Raw genomic sequence first — 17,882 nt, forward strand, 5'->3', positions numbered from 1 at the left:
CTGCCCTAAGCTCTCTGCCTGTACCTCGCACCCCTCCTGCACCCAACTCCCTGCCCTGAGCCCCCTCTTACACTCTGCACCCCTTCTCTGCCCCAATCCCTTGTCCTGAGCCCCTTCCTCCACATCCCGCACTCCACCCGCCCTGCCCCGGCCCTGCATACAATTTCCTCACCCAGATGTGGCCCTCTCCCCAAAAAGTTTGCCCACCCCTGGTCTGAACAATTCACCCACTGTCTGAACAATTCATTTGGTGAAGGAGAGGACAAAGATCAAAGCCAACAATAGCTCGCACCAAGGAGAACTAGAGATCACTATAACCATCAGCGTGCTGTTGAAATTCCCCCTTTTTAGTTGTGAAAACTTCTAGAATACTGGATAATGACATTAAAATTCTCTTTTGGGTGATATCCAGAATACGGAAATACAGCAAGTACAGAATCAGTGCCTGTAGGCCATGTGGACACCACTAGGACTGACAGCGCCACTTTTCAGCCATTTGCAGACCATGCCAGTCACATGACTTGAGATTAATTGGGAGGGCAATCCATTGAGACATTCAAAGGAGAATTATGGCTTGATCTACACTTAAAAAGTCGATTGGGGGTAATAAGAGCCACACCCCTGAAAGCTGTAGGTATGCTCACCTAATGCCCAATGTAGATGCAGTTATGTCAATGGAAAAATGCTTCCATCAATCCAGCTTCTGTTGTTCAGGGAAGTGGTGACAGGAAAACCCTCTTCCATTGGTGCAGGCTGGTTTACACTATGGCATTGTGTCAGCATAGCGATAGTGACATCACTATGCCGGTATAGTCTCTGTAATGTTGCGATACCCTAGGAAACATGCTCTTTTCTGCCCTAATTTTCCCTTCCCCACACTTTCAAGTTCTATGTTGGTATTAAGTCTTAGCTCTAGGCTTTTCAAACTTGGTATACGTTTTGCTTTTGTTTCTGAAAACAAGCTTCCTTCCTTGGAAATTGTTTCTAAACTTTACAGCTAGCATAAGAGTATTCAGACCAATAAGATTGCTCAGGCACTTCAGCCAAAATCCTGCTCTCTGAGCCAGACATGAAGAGGCCATGTGAGATTGAGCCCTTCGGAGAGGGCCTACACCATCATCCTCCTGGCTTAGATTGTACCCCAACTCCTTAGAGATACTTCATGCAGAAAGTAAGAAGCCTGCCCTGCATTTCTCTGGAATTCTGTCACTGGCAAGTTAGGAATTCAGATCCAGCAAACATGGACCAGGACACTAAAAATGTGTGTGGGTGCTGTTAGGCATGCATAGAAAACCCCAACAACATTGCAAAAAACAAACAAATTTCATTCTAAACTTGAAGTGTCACTGTTGCTTCCTTCCTTACAATTCTAAGAGTTCATTCTAGGCACCACAATCAGAAAGCTTTATTTTTATTTGTGGACATGAGACGAAATGATGCATAAATAAAGTGCTGGGACACCTTATGAAGGTTTAACACATCTGTCTGAAAAGAACTTTGGGATTACCAGAGATTTCTATTTCCTAAATGTCATCATTTGTTTAATATCTGGCTATTTTTGACTTCCCAAAACTAATTTGGCTAAGTTGACGTCACTCTTAACTGAAGTTGCTTGTCTTTAAAGTATCAGTATCAGTTCAAATGTCTATTTAAAACTCATTCACATTTTAGTAGCTTGTTTGAAAGTCTGAATCTACAGTTAGGAGTTGAAGTTGAAGAGCTAAGAATTTCAAGTTAACAACATTGTAATTTTGCGGTAACTGCCTTGTTGGAGGGCATGTCACTGAGCTTTGTTAATGAAGAATTCCAGTTTGGGGATAGAATAGATTTAAAGCTCCCTCCCCCTCTAGTAGCCTCAGAGGATTGATTTTTACTCAAGAGCTTGGTTTAAAGTAATTGGCCAGGCTTAAGGAAGCGGAAAGTTACGGGGATCAGCAGATCTTTAGACAGAAGTGATGTTGGATTTTTTTCGTCTCCGCTACAGGTCTGCTGTGGGTCGGACCTCCTAAACAAGTTGCTTGTTTTATTCTCTGCTTCCAATAATTTACAGGAGGCCTCAGGAGTGCTCATCTGTTTGAAACAAGTGAATGAATTGTTTCCCCCGAAGAGGAGTGGGGACAAAGACAGATTGTAGATCCCATCAGAGCCAACCTTGTACACTCAATACTCTTTGCGGACACAGCAGCTCTGAGGTTGTCCAATTTTCCTCAGTATCTTCAAACTACCCCTCTAAAAACGTATCTTCACACCAACAGGAACAGAGCTGGCAGCAACTCAGTGCTATTTCTCTTCCTCTTCCCCCTGCCTCCTCCACATCAGACTTCTCCAGCAGCCTGGGCCCCAGAGATCTTATGCCCAACTTTGGGTGTCATTTATGTGCTTATCTTTTCTAGAAACATAAGTGTGTACAGGATTAAGATGCTCAGTCAGCTTTAGTGGAAATCAGGCATTCAGATCCTTTAGCTGGGGAACTAGACTCTACCCATTTTGGGAAGAAAATTACCAGAGAAACCAACTTCAATCTGTAATCAGGTTTTGTTTTATCAGATTTTAGTTTCACAATATGCCTTCCTCAGTCCTTTAATTATATCCTAATCCTCTTGGCTGGGTCTCTGAGGAAAAAATAAAGGTGCGAAATGACCACTGTGCCAAATGCAGTGACTGTTTGACCAGCAAAAAATATGCCTGTTAGGCAAAAATATCTGCCAGTGTATTGGGTTTTCCACTGTTAGTAGCAGGAAATCTAATTGATTCATTGGGGTATCATACTCCAGTGTGTCCCAGGGAAAGAACTTTTGAAACAAACTTTTATGCAAAAATTAAAATTGTTTAATGATATTTGAAATCCCAGACAATAACAAAGCTCTGCCCTTGAAATGCATGACCATCCATAACATCAATGGATAAGAAAGTTAGTGCTTGCATTCCCAGTAATGGAGTACATGCTGCTGGTTGGCCAGTGGCCATTACCCATCAACTGCACCCTTCTATCTAATTGCACATTCAGGATGAGGTCCTGGGACATTTGCCAACTGTCTGAATACTAAGTCTTGTCTGATTTTTAAGTCAGGCATCCTGGCTTTGAGAGGGAGTGACTGGGATTGCATGTACAGCGGTTGGAGATGTGGTACTGCTTGAGCAGGAAGATGGCAAAGCTGAAGAATGAGAGAATGATTCAGAGGAAGCCCATACAGCCATGAGACTTTCTCCAGAGATGCCAATGGAAGCAGATATTGGAGTGAGCTCATCCTTGGGGTAGGCTTGCTTCCACTGAGTGCTCAGACCCATCTCTGGGATAAAGATTCTTAGCCTTTGCTTAACTTCTACATTTAGCTGGAAACAGTGCAAAGTGAGATCATTTTACAATAAAACCAACCTTCTCCGTTCTTTGCTTCCCCAAACTTCTTGTTGTGGAATGTCAAGGTTTGTTTGAAAATCTGATGGGGAGGCCTTGGCTATGCCACAGGCTTGAAGTGCAAACATGGGTTAGTGATTTAAAGCTGCATTTTTAAAAGGGGCACTACTTTAGATGCCCTGCTTCAGACACCCAGGGCTGTATTTTGAGACTGACTTCAGTTGGAAGTGTGGGTGGTTCACAGCTCTGAAGATCAGGTCCCATCTGTCGAATTTTGTTCCCAGCTTTAGAGAAAACTGTCTCAAAAATTTGGATCTTAACCGCTGCCGTGGTTTTCCCACCTATCAGCAGGGCTTAGATTGGATAGGACTTCTCCATAAATGTGCTGAGATGTAATTCATTTTTGTAAAGGGTTTTGATTCTCTAGAAGGCAGATGTAAATACAGACTTTCATTTTTATTACTACAGCAAGTTTTTAATATGGGAGGTTAATGTAACTGACAATAATGACTGTACAGTATGGTATGCCAGAGTTAAGAGATCAATGAAATCATATTTGTGGGTATTGACATTTCTAAAGAGCTTGTACTTAGCTGATGGCAGAAATAGATTAAAAGATTAAATAAATAGAAATCTCTAATCTGTTGCCTAGATAGCAGTTAAGTAGAGCCGAGTAGCTGTTAGCTAATTTCCTAACTAGGATGGTTTCATTTTGAATATAAATACTTCAGATCAACATGCTAAACCCCATTGATTTTACTATTCTGATTCATTTTCTAAAACGAGTAGTTAAGTTTACTTGTTAGGATTTGCAAATTTACTTTTACACTCCTTTCAAGCCAGTCACATTCAGCTTTGGCAAGTACCCTGCATTTTAGTACTTCCAAACAGCATTTAAGAAGTTAACATAGTAGAGTTGCCCACAGACACTCAAAGATGCCTTTGTCTACAGTATAAAACAGTCACTGAAGGCTGATGTGCAATTAATTTTGTATGGAGGGTATGATGGACAGTAAGTGTGGGAATACAGGAAGAGAAGGGTGATAAAGATAAGATAACATTGACTATTCATTCTCTCATCCTTTTGTAATATCTGTTCCAAATTATCTGGTGTTTTGTACACAAATCTGCTACTTTACAACTGTCTTGGAAAATTCTGTTTACCAGTCAAATTCACTCTCCCTAAAGAGAAATCTTGCGGGCTGGCTTAAGACACAGTCCCGGTTACACTTAGTACTTGTGTTAATTGTAGTAGACTTGTGAATGGAGAAATCAGTTTAGATAATATGAAAACATCATTATAAAGTTCTGGGCCTAGTATTTCCAGTGAACCTTTTAAGCAGAAATTGCTGATGTCTGACCAATAACTTCTGAATGCGCTTCTCCTGTTAGACACTTTAGAAATGATTCCATCTGACATCAGTAAAACTGTAGCTCATACTATAGGATCCTATTCCAAGCTTTTTGTTTAAGACAAATGAGTCACTGCAGCATATCACTGGACTTTTCACTGTCACTTAAATTGTATTGGATTTATTTTATTTTTTTAAAGGCTTGGCCTAGAAAGAGGTGCAACAGCTAAAGAGGCCTTAGATGTAATAGTTTCTTTGTTGGAAGAGCATGGACAAGGTGGAAATTATTATGAAGATGGGAGCTCCTGCCAGGCTTTCCAAAGTGCATTTCTGATTGTGGATAGAGCAGAAGCCTGGGTTTTGGAGACTGTTGGGAAATATTGGGCAGCAGAAAAAACCACAGGTGAGTTTTAACTGGTGGCAAATTGGTTATCATAAGAAGGCCGCATAACATCTCTTCAAAGCTTGTTTTATTTATTCCTTTTCATTTGGGGGTAAAGATATCAAGGGGTTATGAAGAGGTCTAATTGGAAAAGTCTAAATGGCTTGGATGTATCAAATCAGTCAAACAATGAAAAGCTGCATGATGTTGGTAGCAGCCTAGCTTCAGTCTAGGCAATTAAATGTCCTTCTTTTGTGTGGACTGATTGTCCTTCTGCAGTTATGCTATTTCTCCAGGCAAGGCTTGAAAGTTTACCAGACCTCTGTGGGACAGAGGAATAATTCTTCTAGCCAGACATAGATACTAAAGACTGATGGAGGGGACTGTCCAGCAGTAATGCCCTGATGAGATACCCCAATGCCTGGGAAGTAGTAAGATACTGTTCCTGGACCTTGTCTATATTGACTCATCTGGCTGATGTTAAGTGGTCTCATCTCTTATTTGAACCTCCTGGTTGCTGCATTAGAATCATAGAATTCAAGATCAGAAGGGACCATTATGATCATCTAGTCTGACCTCCTGCAAGATGCAGGCCACATAAGCCGATCCACCCACTCCTTAAGCAAGTGACCCCTGCCCCATGCTTTGGAGGAAGGCGAAAAACCTCCAGGGCCACTGCCAATCTACCCTGGAGGAAAATTCCTTCCCGAATTAGTATGGTATTAGTATGTCTGCGACTACCCTTCAACCACCTTCTGAGTCATCCTTCCCACTAAATAGAATCAGAGAACTAGAAGGGACCTCGAGAGGTGATCTAGTCCAGGCCCCTGCAGTCATGGCAGGACTAAGTATTATCTAGACAACCCCAACAGGTGTACATCTAACCTGCTGTTTAAAATCTCCAGTGATGGAGATTCCACAGCCTCCCTAGGCAATTTATTCCAGTGCTTAACCACCCTGACAGTTAAGAAGTTTTTCCTAATGTCCAAACTAAACCTCCCTTGCTGCAATTTAAACCCATTGCTTCTTGTCCTATCCTCAGAGCTTAAGAATAATAATTTTCCTCCCTCCTCCTTGTAACAACCTTGTAATAACTCCATTGCCTGCATCAGCTGCTGCTCATAGCTTTCCCCAGGCAGAAGCATGAAGTTATTCTTGTTTGTTTTCACTTCTGCACTTCTAGATCCTATTAGTTCCTGTGAAACTGACCAGTTTTCACAGTCCTGTCACTTGCAAAAGCTACCAGCTGCAGCGGGAATGGAGGAGGAGCCTCCCTGCAGGTCTAGGAATGCAGCAGTGCATTGTTTTACATTTATTTCCCATAGGAGGTTCTCTTTGCAACCATAACAGCTATTCTTGAGCTTTTCAGAGTAAAGCTTTACTACAAAAGTCATGGGCACTGGTATCCTACGCTCAGCAGGGAAGTTCACTATTCACCAGTGCTTTGTAGGACACTGGGTTTTTCAAAACTTGTCCCTAGAATCATTTGGTATATTGAGTCTTCTACATAATGTTTTTACACAGAACTTTTTTCCTTAAATGAAATTGCTTGATAAACTCCACTTGTGATGAAGAATACTTTAATTATAAAGCTATCCAGGAAATAGACGTTTGTAAATGAATAATACTCATGCTATTGTCCTCTTGCTCATCTGAATATAGCACTGACTTGAGTAATTCTGTCAATTTGAATCTACTGGAAAGAACAAAATTTAAATGTTTAATTGTTGTAATATTTAAAGGAGTGCTAATGGGTTTTTTTTGCTTTGCTTGAGAACATATTCCAGTTGATCAAATCAAAATTATTCCAATCTTACAGTCTCCTGAAAATGGACAGCTAAGAGATTAATGCCCTTTCACGGTGCAATTTAAGTTTGAACGTGTGAAGCAGAACATACTGAAACCTTTCAGCCTGCCTCTGACCCTTGGTTTCTGTAGTTGGTGTGTTGGCAGTAATGCTTATAGAAGCTTTTAACTTGGATTAGTAATCACCTATTTCAGATTTTATTCAGTGGGCATTAGAAAGGCAAATCTGATTCTATAACAATAGCTGTTAATGATGCTATTCAAGTAAAAGTTTCATAGATCACTTTAGCCTGCCTATTAAAAATAAGCCTGCTACCTTCACTGTCAAATTTTGTTTGTTTGTTTAAACTATACTCATTATCCAATTATTTCCATTACTCATATGATGTGTTTACTGTATCCTCTGGTGAGTATCTGCAGTAACAATCATTAATCATGCTGTCTGATGTGTATGGATATAAGCAATTCAGGCAGATTTTTTTTTCTGGAAAAAAAGTCATACAATAGACAAACGCATTGAAGGCTTATTATTTTCAATCCATATTATTGTCTTAACACCTAGAGAACCGTGTTTTAAAAACAAGTCTTGTGCTCAGAAAGACACTACGTTAGTATACATTACATTTTTACAGAAGGATTTATAATTCAATATTGCATTTTAAATATTGAACGTTAAAAAAAATCTTTAAACCACTCTTCCTATTCGATTGGAAACTAGATTATGAGTTATTCCACATGAGCTCTTCTTCTGTTGGTCTTTCAAATGAGGCCCATTTTCAAACAAGAAATTTAAAATCGCCAGTTATAATTAGGTGACAGTTTCTGGAATGGAAAGTTATTTAGCAAATGTGTATAATGCTGTGCTGAATAGTGGGATTAACTTTTTCTTCAAACAACAAGTAATGCCACACAGATCAACTCTGGGCTAAAGTACCATTGTGTCAATTCCTTTGGGTTGATTGTAATCATGTTGGATGAGCTAGTTAATGTGGTCTTGGACAAAGGGTCAAGATCACTTCCAAACAGGTTTTTGAAAGTGAAGTGTCGTAACTTAGCTTCTGGAAATCTAAGAGCCTGATTTTCTACTGCTTTGCACCTTGTAGAATCTCTTCCACTGTGCAGAAGTGGTTGAAAATTACAGCATTCTTATATGGTAGCATTGTGCAATCACGTGGTACAGGGATAAGTATCTAAACGTGACACAAGATGCACTGGAGAATCAGGCCCTGAAAGTTGAAGTGATGAGTAAATCCTGTGCATGTGTAATTAGGTGACTATCACAAAGAAATGTCTAGATTGGTCAATGGCTTAGTTTGCTAATCAAATATTTTGCTCCTCTAACTGCTTCTAGCTACACTGTAGTAATGGTATATTGTGATTTGTGGCTCTTTCCATAGAGGGAGTAAAATGCATTTGCAACCAGCTTACATTAACCACAAAAATTGATGTTGAGCACCCTGAGCTTAGGAGTTATGCAGAGACTCAAGGCTGGTGGACTGGAGATACAGAATTCAATTTTTCTGAAGTGTTTTCTCTAGCTGAGGACCATTTAGGCTGCTGTTCAGGCCAGGAGAGCCTAGAAAAACAAGAAGGTAAGTAGAAAGGCTTTTTCCTTACTGATTTTTTTTGCCACCTAATTCCCACTTTTCTCAACCAGACCTCAGTCCATAGTCTCAAGTGGGTACAAGGAGAGCACTTTCACATGGAAGGAAAATCCATAGAACAAATTGCCTCGAGCAAAACTCCTGAATGAAGTCTTAATGCCTCAGCCTAAATTTAGAATAAGGCTATTTATCAAATCACACAGACTAGGATGGTGGAGTGTAAAGCTCTAAGTTTTGTGGGTTCTTTTAGTCTTTTCATTGTAGGTTTAATACATGAGAATAAGAGTAATATCGTACCGGTGCACCCCTGTTCTCCTAGCATGAAAAGATGACTTACCTTAGTAGAAAACGATGAGGGGGCATTGTGTTTTTCCAGAAGGATGTTCATATCAGTCCTATTGTGAGGTGGGGAAGAGGCATTATCCAGCTGCCTGTGGAACCAAGCTATGGTTGCAAACTATGAGAATCGAGTTCTGTTACAGCAATGAAGATGCACTTAGGAAAGACTCCTCTCCCCCCCACTTCCCCTTTTCAGGCCAAACTGCATGTTTTTCTTACCAGAGCATTTCAATAATCAAAATCTGCTATCAGCAGAAATGGGTTTATGTTCTGGTCCAGAATTTACTGATCACTTAAGATAGCTGGAGCTGGCCAGAACCCTTTTTGGAATTACTGCAGCATCTGCTGCTGTGCATGAGTAATGTGTAATCTTTGTTCAAGGCACCAGTCCAGCCATGCATGAGGAGCATTGCCATTCTCTTTAAAAGCTCTATATTAAGGATAACTTGGGTATATTTGAAATGGTAACAAAATCTAGTTATTGTGTGACAGGAGACTGGTTGAAAAACTTTTCACTGCAGTGCACAATGTTAGTAAGGGTGGTGTGGTCCAGTGCCCACGACTCAAAGTAATCCTCAGTCTGTAGGAGAGGGTCAGGAGGGGAAAGAAATAGAAGCTAATTAGAGCACCTAGAAAAGTTGAGCTTGAAACAGAAAGCTGGTCTTAACCATAACTGTAGCAGAGCTGTCATTCTCTGCTATAATACAGTCTAGTTAAACATAGATAACTGCGCCAAAAGTCACTGGAAACATTTGATGATCCATGTTATAGATTATCTTTACCACCCCAGAGCTGTGACGCTTGTCTCTGCACTTTTAATTACTTCCAATCCATTAGACATGATAGGCCAAATTCACACTTGGGTCTGTGAATGAAGACATTTACAGTGGCAAAAAGTCCATCAGTGAGAGGGTTGAGGCAGTGCAGGGCAGCTGTAATCTGTTCTAGTATGTTTCAGGGTTTAAGTTTTGTAAATACAAGCTGCTAATAGTGGTGGGGGTATGTTCCCACCTATATACTGTGGCACTGTTTGCGTTGGGCCTGATGCAATGACCATTGAAGTAGAAGTACTTTCCTTTGAATTTGGTGGTCTGTGGCTCAGGCCCATTGGGCACTTTTTTCCTCTTCTTGCAGGAAATATCACTGTGCAAACAATGATGGATGTCTTACGTGACAAAGCTAGTGGCGTCTGCGTGGACTCCGAAACTTTCCTCACTACAGCTAGCATAGTGTCTGTTTTGCCTCAGAACCCTAGTTCTCCCTGTATTCACTACTTCACTGGCACTCCGGACCCTTCAAGGTAAGTCAGGATGCCTGCTGCCCTTCTGAGGCTTAGTGGTGCAGGCTTTAATAAGGAGATTCTGGCTGTGTGTATGTACATTGAAAGCTATTAAACTGATTTTAGTGACAGATTTAGAGCCCCCTTCACAGAGGTGTGCTGCAATTCCTGTCTATGCTCACCACACAAGGACTATGTTCTATGTCAGAAGATTCAGCACTCCTCTATGCCCCACCCATCATCTTCCCATACACCCTTTGGATCACACCTTTGTTTTCAGGACATGGATTTCTCTCTGAATGCAGTTTAAGTAGAAATCCCAGTAAATACCTATGGTATTAGAACAAAAAACCCATTTTGTTAATCTTGGTGTAAAGATCAATAGCTCGCTAACATTCCATACATTATGTCTTACACTTAAATCCCTGCTATGGTATTTTAACTTGTTCAGAGTGCTGGCTTTGGTAATTGAAAAATAATTCACCATGGAGGCAAGTTCTTTTAAATGAAACATTCTTTTCTTCTGTTCCATTTCACTTATGGAGGATATCAGCAGAAAGTAGTAAAATTAATGTAAATTCAATTTAATTTCTTAAATTTTAATCTTGAGAAGGAGAATAATTCTTCTCACAGTGCCTCATATTATAATGGCTGAGCATGTAGTGTAAGAGGCTTAGTGATATTCCATTGTTCTGGCCTTTTTATTTCCAGTGTTGCCAAAATACGTTTGAACAAATTATCCAAACCCCATTCTTAAACTACAGAAATGAACACAATTAAAAAAATGTTTAGTTATCTTAATTCAACTTTAGGGAATAATGTGGCAGTTCTAAGAAGTTGCAATCTCTGCTTAATCACCCAAAACAAACACAGGAAAGTTTTAGTTTTTCAGTTTTTATACAGATGCTCTCAAAGTGTTACAAAAGTAATATTATTGTGAGTGAGTAATATTGTGCATGTAGCATTTAAAGCATTTCTGATTTGTAGTTTTGAGATGTATTGGGATTTAATGTAAAAAACCCCAAGCACTTGAATATATTCATGTTGCTAACTAGTTTTCTGACAATCTGTGCTGCATCTAGATTGTATCATGTTTAATATAAAGTTGCGGTGAAACTTGTCTTGGAATTTTCATGGTTCTTGTACTTAATTATGTCAAAAGAATTATCTTTAAAAAAAACTAACACAAAGACCTGATACAAAATTCATTAAGTCTTCCATTGACAATGGGCTTTAGATCAGGGTGTAAATCCCGCAATAAAAGGACAAGTACAGTACTGATGCCTATACTTCAAAATAGACTCTTGAAAACCAAAACGACTTTTTGCTATGAGTCACTTTCCTAATTCTCCCCATTTCCTTTTGTTAATCTATGAACCCACAATGGTTAGTTCCAGTAACTTTTAGGACAGAATTAAAGGGCAGTTTCAACTTTGACTCAGATTTTGTTTCATAGGTTCAAATCTGATTCTTTAAAACAGGTAAGGTGATCCCTTTGTCCCTTCCTCACCCAAGTTTTTGTGGTAGTATAAAAAACACTTCCTGTCAGAGTAGATGAGTCTGACACAGTCATGACCAGTGGTGAGCTTGAGCCGGTTCGCGCGATCCGGTTGTTAAATTTAGCAGCCATTTTAGAACCGGTTGTTCCAGGACAACCAGTTCTATAAGGGCTGCTAAATTTAACAAAAGCTCCGGCCCAAGCTCTCCTGCTCCGCCCCCTTTCTCCTCCCCCTGCCCTGCTTCCCGCGAATCAGATGTTCGCGGGAAGCCTGAACAAGCAGCAGGCAGGCAGGCACGTAAGCTGGGGAGGGGAAGTGCGGCTCTGCGGCGCGGCCTGGCTCGGCTCCTGCCCCGGGCTCCGCGGCGGGGGCTCCTGCCGCCGGTCCGGGGTCCGGGCGGCGCGGCGGGGGCTCCTGCCGCCGGTCCGGGCGGCGCGGCGGGGGCTCCTGCCGCCGGTCCGGGGTCCGGGCGGCGCGGCGGGGGCTCCTGCCGCCGGTCCGGGGTCCGGGCGGCGCGGCGCCCGGGCTCCTGCCGCCGGTCCGGGGTCCGGGCGGTGCGGCGCCCGGGCTCCTGCCGCCGGTCCGGGGTCCGGGCGGCGCGGCGCCCGGGCTCCTGCCGCCGGTCCGGGGTCCGGGCGGCGCGGCGCGGCGCCCGGGCTCCTGCCGCCGGTCTGGGGTCCGGGCGGCGGGTCCGGGCGGCGGGGCGCGGCGCCCGGGCTCCTGCCGCCGGTCCGGGGTCCGGGCGGCGGGGCGCGGCGCCCGGGCTCCTGCCGCCGGTCCGGGGTCCGGGCGGCGGGGGCTCCTGCCGGTCCGGGGTCCGGGCGGGGCGGCGGGGCGCAGCGGGGGCTCGGCTCCTGCCCCGGCGTCCGGGCCCCAGCCACAGCCCCAGCCCAGCTGGGCCCCCATCTCCAGGCAGCAAGGTAAGGGGAGCAGGGAGGGCGTGTTAGATAGAGCCTGGATGGGGTAGGGGTCCTGGGGGGCCATCGAGAATGAGAGGAGGGGTTGGGTGAGGCGGCAAGGGGCAGTCAGGGGACAGGGAAGGGGGGGATGGGTCAGGGGTCCCAGGGGGTGTGTGTCAAGAAACATGAGGGGTTGGATGGGTCACGACCTCCCCCCCCAGGGCGGGGAGAGGAGGGAACCGGTTGTTAATATTTTGGCAGCTCATCACTGGCCATGACTGGTTACTAACATTTTACTTTACGTTAGAACACAACATAAGAAACACATTCAACAGACAGAGCCTTTACGTGCATCCTAGAAGCCTAGTTGGAACACCGACTTAAATGTAGCCTATTGCAATTTAAAATGGAAGCTATCAGAGTCAGGGGCAGCTCTAGGTATTTTGCTGCCCCAAGCACGGCAGGCAGGCTGCCTTTGGTGGCTTGCCTGCGGGAGGTCCCTGGTCCTGCGAATTCGGCGGCAGCCTGCGGGATGTCCACCGAAGCTGCGGGACCAGTGGACCTTCCGCAGGCATGCCGCCGAAGGCAACCTGCCTGCCACCCTCGCGGCGACCGGCAGAGCGCCCCCCCGTGGCTTGCCGCCCCAGGCACGCGCTTGGCGTGCTGATGCCTGGAGCCGCCCCTGATCAGAGTTGAAAAGCCAGTGATCACTTACGCTTAAAAAACAAAACAAAAAACCAAATCACATTTACATGAAACATGCTAGATCATTTTGACATCACAGCTGTTGTGTTCTGCTCCCACCCCTACTCTGTTTGTTGGGCCTAGTGATGAAGTTTGATTCTGTATCCTGTGACTGGCAGGGAGAATAAAAGAAAGATTTGACACACTAACTTGTACCTACTGTCCAGACCATGATTAAAAGAACACACAAGTCTGAGTACTACATATACAGTGTGTAAACTTCAAAGACGGAGAGGAACAGCTTACGGTGGCCTAAGTGGCTACAGCCCTGTATAAAATTACCATACCATGGTAAAAGAAAAGAAAAGTTATGATGACTAGCAGGAAACATTTTTATGTAAAGGTTTATTGGAACATCCTCTCGAGAAGAAATAAAACCCCCGTTGCTTAAATCTGCACAGGACAGAGTACTGGGGAATACTATAGGGAACAACCCATGGCCTAACAAGTCTCTCTCACCATGAACTGTGAATCCCAGTTTGGGTTGCTCAGCATTGTTTTTTTTAAACTAAACCACATGCAGCTTAAGAAAATATTTGCCACTTACTGTATATTGGAGAAATGATGATTTGGGGGAGAGGATGCCGATCTGACTGTCCCCTTGGACAACCAAAGGTCAGTACAGTCAGATGACTATTAGTTGTCTTAGAAATCATAGAAATGTAGGCCTGGAAGGGACCTTGAGAGGTCATCTTGTCTCCCTCCCACCATGCTGAGGCAGGATTAAGTAAACCAAGACCATCCCTGAGATGTGTTTGTCTAACACCTTCTTAAAAACCTTCAGCGATGGGGATCTCACAACCAGTGTTTAACTATCTTTCTAGTTAGAAAGTTTTACCTAATATCTAACCTTATTCACTCTTGCTGTAAATTAAACAAATTAGTTCTTGTCCTACCCTCATGAACATGGCGACCTTTGTAACAACCATTTACCTTCAACCTCTCCTCTACATAATATGCCCAGTTCTTTCAACGTTTCCTCATTGGTCATGTTTTCTAAATCTTGTATCACTTTTGTTGCTCTCCTTTGGACGCTTTCTCCTATTTGTCCACATCTTAGTGTGGTGCCCAGAGCTGTAAATACTACTCCAGCTGAGGCCTCACCAATGCTGAATGAAGCAGGACAATTACCTCCTGTGCCTTACATGGTAATATATCCTAGAATGGCATTTGTCTTTTTCCACAACACTGACTCATTCAGTTTGTGATCCGCCATAACTCTCAGATTCTCTTCTGCAGTACTATGGCCTAGCCAGTTATTCTGTTTTGTAGTTGTGCATTTGATTTTTCCTTCCTAAGGGCTGTATTTTATACTTGTCTTTATTGAATTTCAGCTCGTTGATTTCAGTTCTTCAATTTGTCAGTCATTTTGAATTCGAATCCTGTTCTTCAAAGTGCTTGGAACCCTTCCCAACTTGATGTTGCCCACAAGTTTTATAAGTATATTCTTAACTCCACCGTCCAAGTCCTTAATGAAAATACAGAATATTCCCAAGACAGGACAGACGGTTCTGGGATCCCACTTGATAAGTCCTCCCAGCTTGTAGCAAACGATTGATAACTACTCTGAATACTGTCTTTCAATTTGTTGTGTACCCACCTTACAATTAATTTCATAGTTCTTATAGTCTTCTCATAAAGACTATCATGTGGGGTTCTGTCAAAAACCGTACTAAAGTCCAGGTATAGCACATCATCTGATTCTTCCTTCCCTCCCCCCATTCCACTGGGCTGTTTACTCTGTCAAAGAAGGAAATTAAATTAGTTTAGCACGATTTGTTCTTGACAAATCCTTGTTGACTGTTACTTATCTTACTATCCTCTAGGTTTGAACAAATGGATTGCTTAATAATTTGTTCCAGTATCTTTCCATTTATAGAAGCTAGGCTGATTGGGCTGTATCATTCCCCAGGTCCCCCTCATTCCCCTTGTTAAAGGTAGGTACTGCATTTTTCCTTCTCCTCCAGTCCTCTGGGACCTCACCCATTCTCCATAAGTTCTCAAAGACAGTTGCTTTAGCTACTCCCTTAAGTACTCTATGTGACTAAAGTGCTCCCACAGGGGTTCCTTAGTGCTGAAGGGAGTTTCATCCTTCACCTGGGAACTCAAGTCTTCATTGGACTCTGAATGAGGCAGTAGGTAGGCTTGCGTCTCCAAAATACTCTTTACCTTACCAAGTCCCATTGTTCTCCCCTCTGTGTCACATAAAGGCTTTAAACACCCATTGGGATTCCTTTTCTTCCCAGAGCAAAGCTACAGCCTCTAGTCCGGCTGCAAACGGACAGACTTGCAGAGGTCCTTCCCTCTCCCCATCATGAGTGCTGGAACAGTTTGTTTAGTAGGGAGTTCTTAGAGCATTGAACCAAACTGTAAACCCCTGTATATAATGGAAACCACTTACAGCCAAGGGGTGCAGCAGCACCCTATGCTCCCCATAAAGCAGATAAAGCAAGGTTTGTACACAAGACATTAAGAAAAACAGCCACACCAGAGTTCCTGCTTCTCTGTGAGTTAAAACTTTTCTAGACAAGCTATAATCAAATATAATAAAAACTGACTTACAGCTCTGAGTCAGTGCTTCTTTGTGAAGAGAAAAGCTGTCCTACTCTGGTCATGCCAGCCTGCGTCCTCACTCCTGAAAAGCCCTGCCAGCTGATTGTCTTCCTTTATAAATAAATAAGGGCTGGGTTTCAGGGAGGCTAATGAGCCTCAGGTGCATCTGAACTCTGTCTGTCTGAACTCTGTCTCTGGGAGTCACAAGGCTTTTCTTCTTATCCACGCTCCCCATTATTGTCCCGGGCCCCAATAGGAAACCCCAACAAAATGAACGTATGCAAAACGTTAGTCTCAGTGCAGTTCATTGGGCAAGCATCCTCCTCACAAAACCCCCAACATAAGGCACTGGGCAGGTGGGGTGGTCTATCATCTTGTCTAATTGGTACTCTCATTGGCAGTTTCTGCAAATGCTAATGATTCAGTGGGCTTGTTTCTGCAGATGCCAATGATTCAGTGGGCTTGCAGACTGAACTGTCTCCCTTAGCAGTGGTCATTGTGGTTTAAGACTGAGCTGAATTGTTGGGACAGTGTGCGCTGCTCCTGCTTCTGCTGTTCTGAGAGCATTTCCACCTCCATGGCAGTCAATCAGGGACAATAGGTGCAACTAGAATACAAATAAAGAATAACAGCCCATCTCTGTATGCTACTGTCACTTCTGCTTTACATGCCTTCTCTTAAAAAAAATCTGTAATAAAAAACGTCTTGCCCCAGTCTGTTTGGGTCAGAACCTTTTGATGGCAGGGCTTCTCAAGAGTGATGGGTAGAGCAGCAGTGATAGACTTCAGTTTCCTGCTCTGTCATTAGTTTTCAATCTTCTTTTCAAAAGTCTCTCACCTTTTGGCATTCTCCTTCACACTGGCTGTTGGGCATTGCCTTAAAAAACAGTCGTGTGACATGCAGTTTATTAAATAAAGTATTTTCTCTTGTGTTCCTAACCAAGAGGTTAGATCTAGATTTTTAGGTATGAAATTCCCTTAGGTTAGGGACAGGTTTCAAATGTATTTTGAGCTCCCATTTAATTCCAGATTGAAATGCTTTGTTTGATGAAAAATATTACAGTATTTTCTGTGTAACCATTTCCTTGTCCTCTCCTTGACTTCCCAGTTCGGACACTGATGGTCAATGCCAAATCTTCAGAGATACTTAGTAGGTCATGTAATAACTGGCCAAAAATCTTCCTCTAGCCCTCATAAGTAGTGGCTTTAAATATATCCACCTTCAGTTTGTTTCAGCAAAGAAATTCTGAACTGAGTGCAGGACTTAAGATGTATATTGTGTGAAGAGCTTTATTGACGTATAAATTGCTGCTATGTAAATGTAGGAAGTTTTAGGTTGGGAGACTGGTTCTGAGCCAGTTAATTTCTTTGAAAACTATAAGCACAGCTCCCACAGACTACTTAAAGTGTGGGATGAGAGAATATGAAGGAAAAAAGAAAGCAAGAGAGTAGTATGGGGGTAAACATTGGGATTTAAAGATGATCAAAACATTTACCCTCTTCTCCCTCCCCCCGACAAAAAAATCAGAGGAAGGAAGCGCAATGCTGTAATTTACAGAAATGGGGAAACTGACATGGGGGGGGGGGAAGAGAGGTTAATATGTATGTAGAACCCAGTGTTTTTGAAAGCAAATGGATTTTTCTTGTGGCATGTGTTCCTATATTAGAAGAGGTTATTTTTGTGCCATATCTGACCCCATCCCGCCACAATAATATAGATATGTACATGCAATACTGTTCAATGAATCTCTGTTAGCAAAGTAGCCTGGGTGATATACAGAACGTCCCTGTGAATAAGGTTCTTATCTCTTTCAGATCCATATTTAAACCTTTCATCTTCGTTGATGATGTCAAACTGGTACCAAAAGTTCAATCGCCTTTTCTTGGTGATGACGATCCTGTAAAAAAGAAACCTCGGTTCCAGGAGAGGCCTGACCGGAGACACGAACTGTACAAGGCACATGAGCAGGCCCGATCTGTCACTGAGAATGATCAGGTAAATTACCACTAGATGTTGGCTGAGTTCATTATTCTGACTCTCAGTTTGTAGAATTTTAAGACTATAAAAGTT

At 42.9% G+C, this 17,882-nt stretch overlaps 1 protein-coding gene across 2 annotated transcripts in view; it reads left to right on the forward strand.

The window, feature by feature from the left end:
* The window catches only part of SCRN1 (secernin 1), a 56,600-nt gene that overhangs the window by 29,494 nt on the left and 9,224 nt on the right, over positions 1–17,882 (forward strand). For both annotated transcript variants that reach the window (XM_045008145.1, XM_045008146.1), the window contains exons 4-7: positions 4,908–5,110; positions 8,293–8,487; positions 9,973–10,138; positions 17,627–17,807. In XM_045008145.1, the coding sequence (XP_044864080.1) occupies positions 4,908–5,110; positions 8,293–8,487; positions 9,973–10,138; positions 17,627–17,807 (745 nt within the window). The remainder of the gene's footprint in view (positions 1–4,907; positions 5,111–8,292; positions 8,488–9,972; positions 10,139–17,626; positions 17,808–17,882) is intronic.

Source organism: Mauremys mutica, chromosome 2 (assembly GCF_020497125.1).
Source record: "Mauremys mutica isolate MM-2020 ecotype Southern chromosome 2, ASM2049712v1, whole genome shotgun sequence".
Lineage (NCBI taxonomy): Eukaryota > Metazoa > Chordata > Testudines > Geoemydidae > Mauremys > Mauremys mutica.